The sequence below is a fragment of the Aulostomus chinensis genome, chromosome 3 (assembly GCF_037954235.1).
Source record: "Aulostomus chinensis isolate RoL2024-O1b breed Wild chromosome 3, RoL_Achi_v1.0, whole genome shotgun sequence".
NCBI classification, from domain to species: Eukaryota; Metazoa; Chordata; class Actinopteri; order Syngnathiformes; family Aulostomidae; genus Aulostomus; species Aulostomus chinensis.
The window spans coordinates 9223892-9243488 of record NC_141322.1 but is presented as its reverse complement, the minus strand read 5'-3'; the positions used below and the strand labels follow the sequence as shown (position 1 = coordinate 9243488).

The 19597-nt window shown below is 40.6% G+C and overlaps 1 protein-coding gene across 6 annotated transcripts in view; it reads right to left on the bottom strand.

Annotated features, from left to right (window-relative positions):
* Positions 1-3511: 3511 nt before the first annotated feature.
* LOC147267570 (semaphorin-3F-like) overlaps positions 3512-19597 on the bottom strand; it is an 86163-nt gene continuing 70077 nt past the window's right edge. For 4 of the 6 annotated variants that reach the window (XM_086198487.1, XM_086198491.1, XM_086198489.1 and 1 more), the window contains 9 exons: positions 9544-9613; positions 9299-9443; positions 8892-9114; positions 7951-8039; positions 7770-7811; positions 7166-7322; positions 6757-6840; positions 5723-5856; positions 3512-4166 (listed from right to left, as the gene is read on the bottom strand). In XM_086198487.1, coding sequence (XP_086054613.1) covers positions 3714-4166; positions 5723-5856; positions 6757-6840; positions 7166-7322; positions 7770-7811; positions 7951-8039; positions 8892-9114; positions 9299-9443; positions 9544-9613 — 1397 coding nt within the window. In that variant the 3' untranslated portion in view covers positions 3512-3713. Of the gene's footprint in view, positions 4167-5722; positions 5857-6756; positions 6841-7164; positions 7323-7769; positions 7812-7950; positions 8040-8891; positions 9115-9298; positions 9444-9543; positions 9614-19597 lie in introns of all 6 variants that reach the window. The other 2 variants (XM_086198490.1, XM_086198492.1) reach the window with 1 other exon arrangement.

Here is a 19597-nt window from a genome sequence, read left to right as displayed (position 1 = left end):
CCGCATCAGGTCCTGTCTCCACCAGCGTGAGGAGGTTCGGGACAGCAAGCACGGCGGGTTTGAACTCTCGGGCGAACACAACGTTTCTCCAGACTGTGTGTGGGATATCCCCCCACTGTGTTGTGTGTAAGAGAGGGCACTGAGCAGTGCCGTCTCTGCCCACAATTTAGAGGAGAATTGCTAATGAGCAACTGGCACCCTGCAGAAGCAGAGTCCTGGAAAATAGCACAGATTTTATGATTTGGCTAAAAATTTCATAATCACAAATTAAGACCACTGAAAATGCTTTAAAATAGCTAAAAAAAAAAAAAAAAAAAAGGAGGATTAGAGTGGGTCTTTGAGGGCTTTGTATGTTGAACAAAAAGTTTTGGATTCTCTTCTGGATTTGACAGGAGGCCAGAGCAGAGAATCAAACACAGGAAAAATATTTTCTCTTTTTTTTGTAATATACATGCAACAGCATTTTGGACCTGCTGGACAGTCTTTAAAGACTTATTGGGGCATCCTGATAGGAAGGAATTCAGTAATGCAGCCTGGAAGTAACAACTGCATGCACTAGATTCTCTGCATCAAGAAAACCAGTATAAGGGAGCCTACCCCTTGTATTCTATTCAGGACTGTCAAACTCCCCTCCTATGTTCCCTCACAGGGGATCTGATATGGAAGCTGAACAAAGCTCAGTCTTTGGGGAGGAATGAAATGTTCTGTAAAGCTCAGATTTCATCCGATACCTGGTATTCCCAGCAAACGTTTTCAACACCATCTGACCTATTGTCTGCTATGTCCTGAGGAAAAAAACAGAACAAAACATGGCTTGGTTTGAATAAGGGCATGTTGTTGACATATTCTAATCCCTGAATTTACAAATGGGTCACAAAGACAAAATTGATCAGATTACATTATTTTTGTGGTATGAACTTTTTGACACGGAGAATATTCAGATCCTCAAAATAAAGGTCTGTGCTCTATAATCTGTAATACAGCATTCATACAAGTTAAAACAAGACATCCATCCCATCACCTTACCCAGGGGTGGGTTTTCTGTGGGTTTGAAGTGTTACCCCAGGTTTCGTTCTCTGTGCACTCACAAAAAAATCAGAGCATGATGCACTCAGACTGGCAGCAGACTAAAGTCCCAAGTCTGGTAGTTAGCCTGAGGGAAGGGAACAACTTTAGCTAGCAAGAAATTGCAAGGGAGACAGGACTCCCTGTCCTGGGATTTAGTCCAAGGGTAGTAGTCCAATTAGTAAAATAGTTAAATTAACTAAATAAATTGTGGCAGTTGAAATAAGCCCAACAAAAATGCTAATGTTAAATAAGGTGGATAGCCAGTTGCTATATTTAAAATATACAGGAGTAAAGCAATGTGATAAAGTGTAAATGTATTCAATTAATAACAGTAAATGCATACAAAATAACAATAATATCTAAAGAAGAATCTGTGCCCCTGTTGAAAATGTTGAGGAATGAGTTTTGATCTTGAAGTCTCCCACAGGTATATTCTAATTTAACATTTCTATATCAATTAAGTCCAGAAAGAAAATCTCTTTAAGTGACTTTTAGCTGAGTTGTTTTACCTTCCAACACCTTTAAATGCAAATGCAAATGTAAAGTGTATATTTTATACAAATGTGCATACACACCTCTTTAACGGATACGACTTTATTCCAAGGAACAGAGGTTTCTGGGCAGAACATGGTACACATCCAACAGGTCGATCACAATGGGGTGCTTGGGGGTGGGTGGGTAGGGTACAGGGTTGGTATTCCATTCTTATAAAATATAAAACTTTAATTCATTCGTTAGCAACAACAATGGAAAGGGAAGATAAGATTTATGCATTTCAGTACAATAACATCACCTCTGTGCATTGTCTTTTTTCAATAAACTCCGATGATGAAAAACACAAACATTTAAAAAACTAAGGACACATTTAAAAAATACTAACAAATTGTACAACCTTTCTTTTCTTGCTGTATATGCCCTGATCTCATTTTGTGCAGAGAATCACAAACTGTCATTGAGTTTGGGAATGCAGACAAATCCCAAAGTGAGTAGCAGACACACCTACCAATGGGTGAATTACAGATGTCCTCCCAGAGCCATTGAAGGATAACTCAACAGAGTACGAGCAAGATATGGTGTGTGAAATACCCATTTTATCAAAACAAAACAAATGCTCTTCTGTGTTTGTGTTACATATTTTTACATCTAAGAAATTCCATAGATTTTAATAGTCAATGAATTAGCATGATCATTCATATATCTTGACATTTTAACCATTTATTTATATCATGCAATAAATAAATGATAATCTCTCATATTATGTGCCAGTGATACATTGCAGCAAATGTCCATGAGAAGATGCCCCCTGCTCTATACTGGGGTATATTTGGTGCTAGGCCTCTGTTCTAATGTTTCTGAGATTAGACTGTACATCCCCAAAAAAGATGAAGAACAGAAAAAATGACCACACAATATATTATCAGAATTACAGCACAAATACAGGTTCATGCACACAGCACAGTGAAAGCCAGCTTCCTAATGTTTTGGTTAATGTCACAACATTGTTACAATGCTCTGTTTTGTTTATGGGCATTTTTTTTCACTGATGAATGTCAGAGCAAAGAAGAATGAATGATATATTGTGCTCAGAGATGCCCTGCACTCTTCTGGAACTGTTTCTCACAGACGTCAACTCCAAAGTGTGCTTATTGCATTTGGCCCCAGCCAAGGTTTCTGTAAGTAAAAGAAAAATGTCCTCTGTGCAGAATTTAAAACATTATTGCACCACACTCTAAGGTCAAAGGATGTTTGAATTTTAAATCTGAAAATTTTAGTCAATCGATACTTCTTGAAACTTGGCCTCTTGGAGAGAAGCTGCAGGTTACTCAGGGCAGACTAAAACTCATTTAAATCCTTTTTTCACTCTTTATTAAACAAATCTCCCTAATCCCGTTTATTTGTCCAGACTAAAATGATCCTGCTCTATTTTACAATCAGTCCTTTAATTGGAGCAGGAAACATCATGGTCTAAAAACCAGTGTCCTCTTAAGATTCCAAATCAAGTGTGTGAATATTCATCATCTGGGATTCCATGTTAAAAGAACTGCTACTCCTTACAGATTAAAGTCCACATGCAACTATGAAAGGGTTAGTTCAAAGATGTTCCTGGAATGTCCAGAAATGAAAAAGCCCCAGCACTGAGTCGAATCAAGCAAGAAACTACACAGATCCCATCACCCCTCATCTACCTGTCATTTAAAGAAAGCTTCTTGCAGCTCCTTGTTCACAGCTTACATGCCTGATATCACATACAAGGGCATATAGTGCTGACAGACTTGATGACAGTAACAGTGACAATAAAATTAACATCAATAATAATATTTGCCCCAAAGGTAACTATACACAAAGAGCATGATTTTCTATAAGAAATCCACAGAATGATACTATATACAACGTACAATAAATACTGTGTATCATATATCGTATAGCGAATGGTTTTAAAGGATGTGTGTGTGTGTGTGTGTGTGTGTGTGTGTGTGTGTGTGTGTGTGTGTGTGTGTGTGTGTGTGTGTGTGTGGTTTGTAAACCTCTTTTTTTCTCAGTTTTCCTTTCTCTTGGTTTGTGGATCTTTTTTCTTGTTGCTTGTCAGTGAGTCTCTCCTAGTTCTCACAGGTGGTTAAGATGTTTCAGACACAATTTTGGGCTCCTCATGTCTCTACCTCCCCCAGCTCCTCAATCTCTTGCCCTTCCCCATGATGCCGACGGTTGCGGGGCTTCTTCTGCTCCTTTAGCTCCTTCAGGTCTTTGACCTTGAGTGCCCCCAGCAGTGGGTCTCCAAACTGCCAGTAGTCCTGGCAGTACTGATTGATGAGGCTCATCTCTGGCTGGCTTAGGATAGTAAGCAGGTCTTTGTACTGGCCTGCACTGGGGGTCCACTGGGTGCTGCTGGAGTGGAGAGAAGAGGGCAACAGTCCTTCTCCGCCCTCCACCAGTGCATTATTGACAGCCCGGCTTGACATCACTACCAATTGCAGCTTGACGAGCGTGTGTTTGAAGTTCTTTTCTGTTGCTGTGCACTGATACATGCCAGAGTCAGAAGGCTGCAGAGAACGCAGGAGAAGACCTTGTTCCGTCTTTAAAATTCGACCATCAGAACGCATCTGAGGAGAAAGAAATACACTTCATGAAAATCCTGCAGAGAGAAAACATGTCCGTAAATGTGTAAGTCAAAGATACTATCTGTATTTGTGTCAGTACATCTGTACAAAAATATCTGGACTCAAATTTAGACTGGAAGTGAGTAGATCTGCACTGAACTGGAATTTTGAATGCAGGATAATTTTCTCATGAAATATGAAAGTTTAAGGTATTACATTGTTATTATCAGTTACTTAGGAATTAGAACAGAAAGTATTTTGGTTGAACAAACCTGTTATTAAGATCGGAAACATTCTTTCCAACGAACTCTGTTTGAAATGTCCCCTTTTAAAAAGATGATCAAGAGCAAGGAAACAGCTCTCCAATTTTATTGTTGTTTTTTTCAGTGCCAATGAAAGTCTTTTTGTCATTTACACAATTTCGATCTTTAACTGCATAGAAAACATATATATAATGACGCCAAATCTCTACCTAAACTGATTAATAATCAGGATTTCTACTTGAACTACACTTTAAACAAATATCAAGGGATTTCAAATAGAAATTGTGAAATGACAGTCTAGTGAAAAAATATGCAAAAGGTGCATTGGTACATGCAGAGTAAGGTTATGTACAATAAACCTCTTTTAGACACGTTGTGCTTTTGAAACAGTAAGGTGAAAGACCAGCCAGGGCAACATTGCAGCACTTGCAACCACTCTGAAACAACTATGATATCAAACAAGGTTTTTTTTAAATGTTTTTAACACTTGTGTTTCATTTTTAGACAAATATGTATCATTAATATGTCTAAATCTATGGTCTTTAATCCCAAGTGGACACCAGGGACCCTGTGAAACCAGTTAAGAGTGTTTTGAGTGAGTGGAAGGAGAAGTAACGGGATTCTATTTGAACAGATTGTGCAGGTAAGTAGGCTGAGGGGGTGACCAAGAAATGCAAAAATGCTGTTTTTATTTTTCTAAATTATCTACTGCACCCTATAAAATCCTTGTGTCCTACTCTAATCTAATCTATCCTAATCTAAGTCGGTTCTGCCTGTGAGAAGTGAAACCATCCAACAGAATAGTCAATAGAGGAGCAGCACTACAAAGCCTCACAATGAAATTTTAAATAGAGACTCAGGCTTATACAACATAGCAGAGGCGTATTTCACAGATCGCCTTCATGTGTCCTTCCTCAGGCTGAGGAAAGTAGAGGTATATGTGAGAAATCAGCCATCGCTCTATCACTCCCTGAATCAATTCATCATATTCACAGATACACAGAGAAAGAGATTTTTCAAATATGTCTTACTTGATATAAATCTCCATGATAACCAACTTGCAAAATTGAATGAAATATTGTGATTTGTGGTTTTTCTCCCAACCCCAAATTGAACATATTCACTACCAATTCTTCATGTGGAAACACTCGTCTGTCGTTGACTGCAGTCAGTGTCAGGGAAATTCAGGCCATTCCAATATTCAGGAAGTTAATATTGTATATTTTTTAGATACAAGAGCTAAAATCTCATTCTACAATAAGCAGGATCTTTGAGTTAAACACTCAGGCAGCTCACCTCTTTCCTGCGATCACTGTTGTCTCTCTGTAGATGCCATTTGATAATGGCATGTGGAGACCGGGCCTGACACTCCAGGAAGGTGCTGCTTCCCTCTACTCCATACTGCACCATCTCCAGAGTGTTCTTATTGGCTGCAGGAAAGACAGAGAGAGAGAGAGAGACTGATTTCCATAGCAACCTACCACACATGACTATGAACTCCTTCAGTCCAGTCGTGGAAAATCAATGTCTTTTAGCAAAACCACTTCCACTGATTACCATAAACTTATGTAGAGGCTATTATAAATGATGTTAATAAATGGAAGTTTGACAAACTAAAAATGTATCAAACAGCTGAAACACAACACTGTCCCAATGGTACCAGAAAAATTTTACACATCCAGACAAAGATTAAATATTTTCTGGATGATTTGTTGGTTGCAAAAAAGCATGGAGGTCCCTTGAAAAATACTGAATAGGCTGATTCTGTCAGGTGGTGTCAAGCAGATACCCTAGCAGAGGAAACAAAACAAAACAGTTTTATAGAAAATGGCAGAGGATAACAAGAATGACAGGGATTTAGATTGTAGAAAAGCCTCAGTGTATCACATTTTATGTGAGAGTCAAACACACCTTAATAGCTGTGAGATGCAAGCATTTCTACTTTTTCATTATGAAGATGCACTCTTTGGCTGTGGCTCTTTTACATGTAAAACCAAAAATCAGGCCTTTGGTTTTTTCAACATTTAAACCCGATCTTTATATTTGTTGTGTGCTTTTTACAAATGACTTCTATTCAAAATACAACAGTGAGGCCACCAGTATGGAGGAGCAATATAATACACATATAATATCATAAATAATCCAGCCCCACTAATTTGAGAAGCAATGCTATTAGTAGGACTAGATTATTTCTAATTATTATAATATTTATGTATTATCATTATATGTGTATCATTAAGAAGTTCTCCATACTTCATACCTTGAGTATTATGGTTATCATCAATATTGATGTATTTTGACTACCCTAAGGTGCAAGGAATTTGTCTTACCATTGGAGTTAAAGCCTCTGCATTGGCGAATAGGATTCCCATACTTGACGTCCTGCCTCCGGCTTCGTCTAAAGGGGTCAGACCAGTATTGCCGAATAAGGAGAGAGAAAAAAAGGCATAAAGCAACTGCAAGCCATTCAAAGTCACTTAACATTGTACATAGCGGGTTTGTTGCAGAGCTTCTGTATAATGATAAATGTGTTTTATCTGTGTATACCTGATGATTGTCAAATGAGTGTATGATTAGTTTAGAATGTATAAATCACTTAAAAACACATTACAGTGCTAATAAATCAGCCTTCCAGCCATCGAATCAGTCTAGCACAAGAACGATTTAACACCCTATCGATTTGGGGAGTTAGTAATTGTATCACTGTGGCTCATGCTCAGAACGCTGCTGGTGCTCACCTCTTCTGCGAGGCAGAGTAACGGGAGCAGGACTTGCCATCCCATGCACAGTAAGGGTCTCGGGCTAAACAACAGTCTGCACAGGCCTCACCGTACACGTCGCAGCGGTGAAGAGCCAACTGGGTCAGACCCAACACAGATGACACATATAGCTGTTGCTGTTAAGAGAGCAGCAGATGGAAAATGAATGCAGAGAAGAAAGGGAGATCTACATTAGTTCTTTTGGGCACCAGTTGCAGCTGTGTTGAGAGGAGACAAAAACCCTTATGGATGCAATGAGAAAAGTGTCATATTGAGTCTAATCTTTATCAGGCTGCCATCATAATGCACCTTCAAATTTTCAAATCATCTGTTTGAAATTCATCAGTCGGGTAGGCTGTGTGTAATAGTAACCCTCTGTCTATAGATTTATGTCATAGTATGCACAGGAGGCTGAGTATTTTAATCACTTAGAAAGGAAATACTGAACCCTGATGTGTTTTCCATACTTCTCTTCTCCTTCTCTACTGGACATACATGCATCAAATGGCTTATGGCAAATTGTGTCATTTTCTGTCTCTTTATGGGAGCAAAGGTTAAAAAATCAGCTGCCCAGCCATACTTACTCTTTTGGATGAGATCCTCATTGTTGTAATTGGAGTTGGAACCTTAATATTGAAAGTAATATATTATTAATACTGTGTGTTATCATTGTGGCAGATACAATAACATAAAGGCACAAGCTAGATAGAACAAGGAAATTAATGTTGGAAATAATAAATGCAAGGTTTGTAACATAAATTTCACCTTGAACACCTCAACCTCCTCCAGGATCAGCTCCTCAGTTTGTAGGTCATCTCGGGGCAAGACAATAACTTTCTGAACCGTCCCCCTTTCTGTGGGGAACAAAACACATTTATCAGCTACATACCTGCAATCTAACACATGACTATTCTGTGAACACCACCTTTGATAGCCATTTTGCTCTTTCAGCAGCCTCCGATCAGAATCCTCCAGTCAACAGACTCCAAAGTTTTCACCTTTATCACATGGTTCTTTTGAGTTTTTCAATGATGTGAGGCACTGATCTATTTACTCTTTTTTCCTGCTAGCTATTCATTTGCATGCATTATTTCTGCAAGTACTGAGATTTATTATGACATGTGCATAGTGCCTGAATGGCTAACTCTAACAGCAGCTGAAGGGACACGCATTCCTCCACCGTGGCAAGTATCTCCTTCCCATAAAACACAATGAACAAAGAAATATCACACGTGGGGGCTGCACAATGTGTGGTGGTTGTTGTCATTGTGGTGTCTCATTAGAGCTGTAAGGCAACCTGACAAATAGATAATCTCTCTTACACCAAGGTGTAAGATTATGGTGATGGATAACTGTACTCCCCCCACCCTCTCACCCCTGTTCCTCTCTTTCACCCCTGCTGTTAATCCACCTCTGCCCTCCAGGTACAAATCTCCTGTTGTTTACTTGATGTGAACAGACTAAGGTACAAAGCCTTTGATTGGTTAAATTTCCACTCCAGCACAAAAGGTAAGAATGCTTTTATCTTAATGATAAATGACTGGGGTGGGTGGGTGCAATCCTTCCACTTATCTGAATTCATTTCCTTGAGGGTGACCCCTTTAAAAAGATCCCCATAGGCAAAGTAATCAGCAATGCTAAAAAATGCCAGAAAAACCTCTTATTTTCATAAAATTAATTCCCAATGAAGACCAAACAACACTCACCTGTTCCTAAGAAGAGCACTTCATAATTGCCATCTGCAGCTGTCACCTGGTCCACTGTGATGGTGGTGAATTCATAATCTACATTCGTGCGAACCACCAGGGGGCGCTTGTGTACTGGATACACAGCATTATACATAGCAGGGTGATTCCTCATGAAGTTTATCACTTCATCTGGGTAGTCCTTAGTGGACTTCATGTTGGGGGTGAATGTTCCTCCAGGGCACTGTGAGAGATCAGAGGCACTCAGATCAAACCTCAGTCAGGCAAACAAAGATATTTGAAGGCTTGTCTTGAACTAATATTTGGAGTTTGGCAATGTAGATACCTGTATCTTGGGCGGATGGTTTATATTTTAGGTATAAGTAAGAAAAAATGTTATGACAGGGTCAGTTTGGGGTTAGACTTACCGTGCCTGGTCGAGGGTAAGGGATCTTCCCAGTATAGGCTACCCACTGGTAATTAGGACCTTCCTTGTGAGCAAAAGGTCCATTGAAGACCATGCGGATGTCGGCCATGGAGTAGACGCACACTGCTGAGCCTTTGAAGACAGAACTATGATGGGAAAGTTAAGTTACTAATTGAAAAGAAGTCTGCAAAATTTAACTCACAAAATAATAAAATTACAATGTAGACTCTTTATATGAACACTAACCCAGAGACAGAAAATACTCCATATATAACAGGGTTTTTTGTGTCTTGTGTTGTCTGGATGTAAACATCTCCTGAAAGAGAAAAGAGAGCAATCATATCAGTGGAGGAAATCTCTGCAGCGCAAGCTCGCTTCTTCAATATTTACACAGCTTTCAGTCAATCCAGGCTCTTTTATCCAAAGAGATCTTTATACTGCACCTTTTCTCTTGAAGAAAGCAACTTAACTTTCATCTTTGTTTGGAAAAATATGCTATTAATTATTGGACTTAGGGAGTAGGTTGTTGTGTCTGTGAAAGTTTTTGAAATCAATATTTGCACTGAAGGAATAAAAGCTGTAGTTCATGTGAGAACTGATGTGGTTATTCTAAAATTTTTGCATAAAAGTGGTTGCCTAATTGGTTTGAGCTTTGTCACGATGCTTCACAAGAGGTCTGTAGTCACGAGAGGCGCATCAGTCGAGCAAGTCCATCATTTCTTTTGTTTGAAGTTTTGGTTGCATTTCAGTTCTGGTTTTATTACAGACAAAAAATGACATCAAATGACAGCCGAATCATACTGTAGATACTACAAATAGTATTTTGCCATTATACGGAATAGAGCAGTGATTCTCAAACTTTGGTACTCAAGTGGTACTTGGAGGACTCCCAGAATATTTTTTTTGAAAATTAAAAAAAGTCAAAAACATTTTAAACATTTGAAAGTATTCACGTTCATTCACACTGGGTGCAGCTGGACCATACAGCTGGAGTGGGATGAACCTGCTCCTGCTAATGTTAGCAACAAACAATGCAAAACAGTACAAAGATGTGACTCAATCGATCTCCACTTTGGATTCATTTGGACTGAGGAAGTGCTGAGGCCTCAGTATGACAGACGCAGCCCGGGATTTTTTTTTTCTGAGGAGAAAGTGATGCACTGAACAAGTCAAGGCCCACAAGTGAAACATGTACTATATCTGTAACGCAATAGCAGGTGATCTGGAAGTAGGGTTTTGAATTGTATATCACAACAATGGTGATGAAGCAAAAGATGATCCTGGTGGTGTCTTTGTGAACACTCATTTCTTCTTCACTGGTCACTTCCACAGAATAATCAACGCCAACACTTTCCTCAGATTCATAAGATTCATTCTGATGGACGTCTCGGTTGCATAACTACTGCGTGCACATTTCAGCAGTACACTGCACTATGTTATAATACCTTAGCTGGACACTAGGGCCCGACAGATTATAGCCATTTGAACATAACCTGTAAACGGCCAAAAGTTGACCAAATAACGTCGATTTTAACATGTAATTTTAAGGAAAAAATACCGTTAATAAGGTTTATTTCTTCGAAAATGTTCCTGCGTATTCAGTAGAGGGCGCTCCAACTCCTCTCATGTCATGCTCCACAGCAACCCCACAGAGTGAGAGTGAAGTAGTGTACTGTACTGAAAAGCCAACAGCACATGCATACTAAAATGGAGCAGTTTGCTTTCATGGTAAGTCTATAACAACTAGTTTGTGAAATAAAAAAATAACTTAATAAGTTTCCCATTTCCCATGAGATGCCACATTGTTTCTGACATGCTTCACTGGTATTATCAGTAGAGCAAGACATATGTTAACAAGCTAAAGAAAGTTAGGATAACCTATCTTAAATATTAGCTACCAACGGTAACGTTGCAGTACCTCAAAGTACTCACTCAGGCAGCTACATGCTACCAGACTAAAAAAGACTGTACCAAATCAGGACAATGTTTCATCCCATGCACAAACTGTTGGGGGCTGCATTCATTTTCAGAGGAGGATTAAGCGTTTCTGGTCCAAGTTTTAACTTCATGGAGGAAAGAAGATGTGAACGCACATTGAGAGGACATCTGAGAGGTGGATTTCATATCATGTTTTCCCAGAGACTTTTATGATGCTGCTTATCCAGCTGACTATTACCTACAGATATACACTTACTAACCTCTTAATTGCACCTAGGTGCAATGTAATGCACACAATAACAGCCCTAACATGAATGCTACTTCAATAAATGTATTACTTTGTAAATGCTGACACTGTCAGAGAGACTTCTTTATTTTTACTGACATGATAGTGGGTGTTGCCCTTCAATTTAAATCTTTGTATCAAATGTTTGGAACTATAGTCAAGCCATCAAAAGCATGTATTTTGTCTTTATATATAAAAAAAAAAATCGGTCGCTATTTCTTTATCAGAATTTTTTTATTCCCTAATATCAAAATCGGCTTCGGCCCCCAAAAACATCCATATCAGTTGGGCCCTAATGGAAGAGTAAGAGTGTGTACTAAGTGTGTATTGAATGTGAGCTGAGTCTGTACTGCTATTAAATTTGATCCCAACAGAGGTTCCAGCTGTCTGCTGGGATGCTGACTTCAGATATGGCTCCATTACACTCATGGATGAGAACTGATATCAATGATACTGCCCAGTTACTTATTTTCATATAATAGTTTCAACATAATTCAGCGTGTTTCATCCGTGACCACTATATCAATATATATCAGCATGTGACAACAAGTGAATCTTTTCATTGTAACTTCAAAGTTTACCAGACTGACACATACAGCTGAAAATATGCAATGTTTCACCTTAAAACTAGTGAGAATGAGGCCAGTTCAGAAGAGAGAACCAAGGTTCAGAAAATCTTTAACAGCACTGGTTGAAGAACCTGCATCAACCTGGCGGGATAAGGGCTGGGCAAACGTGGAGTGATCCCCTCTGCATTTAACATGAGGCAAACACATTCAGATGGTCGAAAGGTTCTTTAATGGTAATGTGCCAAATAAACATTGTTTATGAGTCTCAAAACCTGAGTCTGAGTCAGAGTCAAGTCTAAAGGCTTTTAAGGAAAAGTTCAAGTAAATCCCAAGTCACAGAGAGTGATCTGATGACAAGAGGTTGGTCTTAATACTAGGTGTGCACATGATCAATGTGATCTGAGATTCAATCATGTTTCAATGATGAAAACTATATTTTATCAGGAATATTATATTGGGTAAAATATACCCAGTGTTGGTAATGGTGTTACTAATTTTAACATTAGTGTTCCAAGTGTAAACACTCAGCAGAGCTGACCACTTGTGTTTGGATCACATTAGGACAGATCACAATATCAGGTGTGCACAGGGCCTCAGGCTTGAGTCCCTATGTCTGCTTAGCAGTATGTTTAATGTGCAAAAATCAGAAATTCGACCTTATATGGCATCCCAGGTCATTATTATCAAATTCAAAGTTGACCCTGAATTGGTCCAATTGGTCCAATTTGGATGCTTCTAAATTTCAAAGCTGGATTTAGAGAATGCTGGTGCTGCTGAAGAAAGGTACCCTGCATCAACAAAAGGACAAACAAGTCTCTATCTTATTCAGCACCTGATCTGAATACAAGTCCCAGGATGAATGTTCACTGCCTACAATAGAAACCAGCTGTGTGCTTCCAAACTATTTATGCACACAAAAATGACAACAAAGTAAAAGCACAATCACTGAGAAAGTTGAAAAGCTAAAAATATGGCCACTAGTGTTCAAAGATAGGGAAAAGGACCAATCATGTCCAAGTATAAAAATTCATCACAAAGTTGCCTTTGCCTCATATGGAACCACATGAGTTGTCAGCCTGCTATGCAGACAGGATGACACACAGGTCCTGTGAACATTGCCTTTGAATAAGAACTGCCAGGTTCTGGTCCTGTCCACAGCTGAGAGTTGAGGCCGTCCTCCAAGGACTCTCGGCTACGGTGAGCTAAGGAAAAGAATGAAGCTGAGAGGCAGAAAGAAGTTTTTCTTAGTTCCTCAGCACCAGCTCCGTAAGGCCACACATATTAACACACACCATCACCATACCATCATTCCTAGCTGCCACAGCCAGAGCAGTACAATTTTCATGAGTTCAAACAGATGGTCAGTGCAGTGGCAGGGTGGCCGTCGGGACTACCGGGAGTTTTCCCGGTGGCCTGGCCCCTTGGTGGCCTGCCTGGCTGGTGAGGGAGAAAAGCCAGGCAGGCCAGCTAGCGACAGACAGTGCAGATAAAACAAAGGTCTCAATTCTATCGAGGCCACTCATTCAATCAATCTACTCAGTCAGTGCTGCTGCTGCTGCAGTCTCCCGTTTGTGTAGCGCGAGCGAGCGACACGAGAGAGCTGCACTCACTCGGCTAGCTCGCATGCTCGCACCCTCCCGGCGGCACAGCACGCCGGATGGCCAAAGTGGCCTGCTGGTATTAATTCCTCCCGGTCAGATTTGGAGTCCCACCCCCGCCCTGGGTCGGTGTAATGGCAGACAGTTGTTACACTGCATTACATATACGAAAAAAGTATCATGTCTTATTGGCGCCAAAAACAAACCACAGACTTAAGAAAAAGATGGGGTATCAAATCTAGATACTTAATAATAAAGGCTATCCTGACAGAGCAGTGATGATGTACCTCCAGGGGATCATGGGTATTAATAACAGTTTAACAGCTGGACAGGATCCGGGTTCCACAACCTTCTTTCTGTATATTCTGTCTGTTTTTACACATGCCCTAAAATCTGTCGAGCTTTAACCAGAGACCTCTTCAAAAGCAATTCTCATTAAAATGCGCGTGAGTCTTTTTTGTCTGTATGCAGTTGAGAGGAAAAGCATTTTAAGAAATTGTGAGTCATTTCAGAGGAAGCTGCCCAATACAAACACTCAACAATAGCAAAACTCTGCAGGTCTTGTGATGAACTTCATAATATCCCTATTAGGCAAGGCAAGGCAAGGCAATTTTATTTGTAGAGCCCGTTTTCACAAACAGTTTGTCTCAAAGGGCTTTGCATGGCATCATAACAACATCCTCTGCCCTTAGACCCTCACATCGACTGAGGAAAAACTCCATAGAAAACCCTTTTAACAGGAAAAAATCTGAGAAACCTCAGGGTGAGCAACAGAGGAGGGATCCCTCACCCAGGACGGACAGACGTGCAGTAGATGTTGTTACAGACAAGAAAACAGTTTACAATGCAGAATGTGAGAAACACGGAAATGTTAATAACAGCTGAAGAAGGAAGCATCTGGAAGGGGAGGCAGGGAGAGCAAGCCAGCTTGATGGGGGACTGGATGGCAGACTGGTTCATGGAAGGGGAGCGCAGGCCGGTGTAACAGTAGGGAATAAGGGGGGGGGGGGGCGATGCAGGCGGCGGTTGGGGCTCTGGTGGATCTGTGGAAACACAGAAAGACTGCGAGACACCAAGGCCAAACTACAAAGTGCAACAAGTAATGGTAATGACAGTTCAAAAAATGTGCAGGGAGGAGAGGAGGAGAGGAGGAGAGAGGGGGAGAGGAGAGGAGAGGAGAGGAGAGGAGGGAAGGGCTCCATGTAACCTGATGTGTCCTCCAGCAGTCTAAGCCTGTAGCAGCATAGCTATCAATGGTTCAGAGCTACCTGAACCAGTCCTAACTGAAGGCTCTGTCATAGAGGAAGGTCTTAAGCCTGGACTTAAACGTAGTTAAAGTGTCTGCCTCTCTGACCCATGGAGAGAGCTGGTTCCACAGTAGAGGAGCCCGATAACTAAAGGCTCTACCTCCCAGTCTGTTTTTATTGATACTGGGAATCACTAAAAGACCTGCATTCTGGGAGCGGAGTGCTCTGGTCGGACAGTAGGGACTAATGAGCTCTTTCAAATAGGATGGAGCTTTATCATTGAGAGCCTTATAAGTCAGCAGAAGGATTTTGAAGTCGATTCTAGATCCTACAGGAAGCCAGTGGAGAGAAGCTTAAGTGGGAGAGATGTGTTCTCTCTTCTTAACTCCCGTCAAAACCCTCGCTGCAGCGTTCTGGACCAGCTGGAGACTCTTTAGGGAGTATTTAGGACATCCTGACAGGAGAGAGTTGCAGTAGTCCAGCCGAGAAGTGATAAATGCATGAACCAGTTTTTCAGCATCACTCTGGGAAAGGATATTCCTAATCTTAGCGATACTTCGCAGATGGAAGAAGGCGGTCCTAGTCACGTGCTTTATGTGGGAGCTGAAGGAAAGGTCCTGGTCAAAAATGACCCCAAGGTTCCTTGCAGTTGTACTCGGAGTTAGGGTGATGCCATCTAGAGTAGAGATCCGATTCAAGAGTGTGTCCCTGTGGTGTTCAGGTCCAAAAATGATTACCTCAGTTTTATCTGAATTGAGCATTAAGAAGTTAGAGGACATCCAGGATTTAATGTCTTTCAGGCAGTATTGCAGATGAGTAAGCTGGCTTGTGTCGTCTGGCTCCATCGACAAGTAAAGTTGTGTGTCATCTGCATAACAGTGGAAGTTGATCGAGTGCTTCCGGATTATGTCACCTAATGGGAGCATGTAAAGAGTGAAGAGAATCGGTCCTAAAACTGAACCCTGTGGTACACCATATGTAACTCTACTGTACTCTGAATGGTCATTATTAACATGAACAAACTGAAACCTGTCAGATAAGTAGGACTTAAACCATTTTAGGGCAGTTCCTTTAATCCCAATGTCATGGTCTAGTCTCTGTAGCAGGATGCTGTGGTCGATGGTGTCAAATGCAGCACTGAGGTCCAAAAGGACAAGCACAGAGACAAGACCTCTGTCTGAAGCTATAAGAAGATCATTAGAGACTCTGACCAGTGCTGTTTCAGTGCTATGGTGTTCCCTGAATCCAGATTGGAAGGCTTCAAAGAGTTCGTTGCTGTGCAGATGTTCATGTAGCTGCTCCAGGACAACCTTCTCAAGGATCTTGGAGATGTAGGGGAGGTTGGATATTGGCCTATAGTTGGCTAACACATCTGGGTCAAGAGAAGGTTTTTTAAGTAAAGGGTTGATGACAGCCACCTTAAAGGCCTGTGGCACATAACCTGTGACTAAGGAAAGATTAATTTGATTTAATATAGAAGTGTTGACTCGAGGGAAGGCATCCTTAAGGAGGCTTGTTGGGATGGGATCCAGCAGACAAGTGGCTGACTTGGAGGAACCGACTGCAGAAGTTAATTCTGACAGGTCGATGGGGGAGAAGCTGTCCAAGTGAGCACCAAGTCTGGGAGGTGCTTCTGTGGGGACTGTAGTCTGTCCTCCATTACTGGCAATCTTCGTTCTAATACTCACAATCTTTTCGGTAAAGAAAGAAAGGAAGTCGTTACTGCTGAGAGTTGGGGGGATGCATGGCTCAACAGCACTATGGTTCTTGGTGAGCCTGCCCACGGTGCTGAAGAGGAACCAGGGGTTGTTCTTATTCTTTTCTATCAGGGACGAGTCGTAAGCGCTTCTGGCATTACGGAGTTCTTTTTTATATATTAATAAACTCTCCTTCCAGGCTTGGCGGACTTCCTTGTGCTGGCTGGAATGTGTCTTCCTTTCCAGTTGTCTGGTCTTCTGTTTTAAGGCACCCAGCTCTGGGCTGTACCAGGGAACTATTCTTTTCTGGTTGATAACCTTCTTCTTCAGGGGAGCTATGGCATCAAGTGTCCCAAGGAGTGCTGCTGCAGTGCTGTCCACAAGATAGTCTACCTGCGAGGGGGTGAAATCAGCATAACTGCCCATTATATCACTACAAAGTGTGGCAGCAAGCTCTGCTGGAATAAGCTCCTTAAATCTAGAAACAGCAGTGTCAGATAGACATCTACTGAAGCGGGACTTTTTCCCAGGTAGGATATAATTTGTTGAAGTAAATTCAAATGTAATTAAGGAGTGATCAGACAAGACAGGGTTCTGAGGAAGAACTATGATGCGGTCAGCTTCTATTCCATAAGTGAGTACTAAATCAAGGATGTGATTCAAAGTGTGAGTGGGTTTGTTTACCCTCTGACAGAAGCCAACAGAATCAAGAAGCGACTTAAACGCAGTGGCCAGAGAATCATCATTGACGTCCACATGGATGTTAAAGTCACCCACTATAATGACTTTGTCTGAGTTCAATGCCAAGTTAGACAGAAAGTCAGGGAATTCTTCTAAGAACTCAGAATAAGGTGCAGGAGGACGGTACACCACAGCAAGTAAGAGTGGTTTCTCTGCTTTCCAGTCTGGGTGGCAAAAGCTGACAATAAGGCTCTCAAATGAGTTATATGAACTGTTAGGTTGAGGGTTAAGCCGCAAATTTGACTGATAAATTGCAGCTACTCCTCCTCCTCTGCCAGTGGTGCGAGGTACATGGTAGTTAATGTAACCAGGAGGGGAAGATTCATTTAAACTAACATACTCATCTTGCTGCACCCAGGTTTCAGTGAGTGCTAATACACCAATCTGATAATTAGTAATTAAATCGTTCACTAGGAGAGACTTGGATGCAAGAGATCGAATATTAAGCAAACCACATTTAATAGTTGTATTGGGTTGATTTGCTGGAGCAGTTGTTTTAATTTTAACTAAGTTGCTATAAATTACTCCTCCAGATTTGGGTGCAGGCTTATACAGCCTCGGGGCAGACACAGTTTCTATATTTATATATATTAGCCTAAACCAGTAAGAATACAGCTGGTCTGGCATTATTTTTTAGTATTTTAATGTTGTATATCTGCTTTTAATGGGAAGATACCAGCATGGAGAAACATAAAACTAAAGTTGAAAAAGACAAATTAATTTAAACCACATTTTGGTAAATTGGTTTTTACATTTTTCTAATGAAAATGCTTTGAGTATATGAAAGGAGCTGAAACGCATTTGTAACATGACGTGCAAGTAATTTATTTCAATACATGGATAATAATCTGAAATTTAAAAAAAAAAGGAAGGAAATAATACTTATATAAAAAAAGGTTTCCTGATTTCATCATATATATGTAGCCAATTACCAACATGCTAGCCCTTTCATTTCAACAATGCACAAAATAATTGACAGTACAGTGTATGGTGCAAGTACTGTTCTGGTCAATGGCTAACTACTGAAATGTCACGGTTCACTCAGCCTAAAAACTGCTTACCGCCTTACAAAGGAGCCAGACACCAAAAAGGCTGTCTATGAAAAAAATAAAAAGGAAGTAGGGAAAAGGGAATGGGGAAATAGTTGAATTAAGAGGGTAATTTGCAGTAATATAACACATCTAAATAATAATTTATTATCCACCACTTTCAAATCATGCTTTAACTGGCCCTTCTCACAGTAGAGGGTTTGGACATATGACAGCAGGGTACACCCTAAACTTGCAATCAAGGATAATTGGTGTAACGATGGTGCATATGATCTTTCTTTGTCATTTCAGTCTTTCTGCTTCAGGCTCTGTGTGCATCTCCATAAAAAGGGGTGTTTAACGCATCATTTGACTCTTTGAAAATGGATACTACTTTAGTCAAGAAGAAAACCTGATTATTATGGAGGCTTAAGAACAATATGAAACAATTATGACTGCAAAAAGCAAACCAGTTGTTGCAAATAAGGCGAGAGAGGAATGCTGGCAGAAAATTGCCGATCAAGTATATTCGTAAGTAAATACTAACTAATATAGTGAACAATAAATGTATGTTACATGCGATTTTATAGAAAGCCTCTTTTATAGCAATTGTGGGCAAATGGCCAATGAAAACTACAAACATCTTCAGTCGTTCAGTGAGAGCAAGTACAACTTTGTGAACAGCGTGGCACACAGTATTCTTGCTCAGATTTTCTGCATCACCAACTGAATGCATGTAGGTTTCTGTGGACAAAAAAACATAATGATGTGCACATTTTGTGCTACTGCGAGTGTACGGCTTCTTTTTGTGGAGTTACTCACAAATGGCTTTAGCAGTTTGCATAAATATATTCCCTCAGCTGAGAATCTGTAGTGTTCACAGGGAATGACGTCAGGAAAAGATAGCAGATTCCTCCGGTCCCTAAATACTCTCTCCTTCTGAAGAGAATCTTGCACAATAATTGCGCTGAGGTCCACCGGATTATTCAAAAACGGTGATGCCATTTTCAAAAGAGGTGGTTAGTTGAAGGGCAGCGCTTTTTATAGCCAATTTTAGCCGGAACTCAGATCATAACCTGCTCCGGACCAGGTTAAGTTTGCCGCATCAGTTACCATGGTGATGTAGCCAGGTTAAAAAGAGCCACCTTCGTGACATTGAAAACCCTGGCTTTAGTCTCAACATACCTCGCTAACTA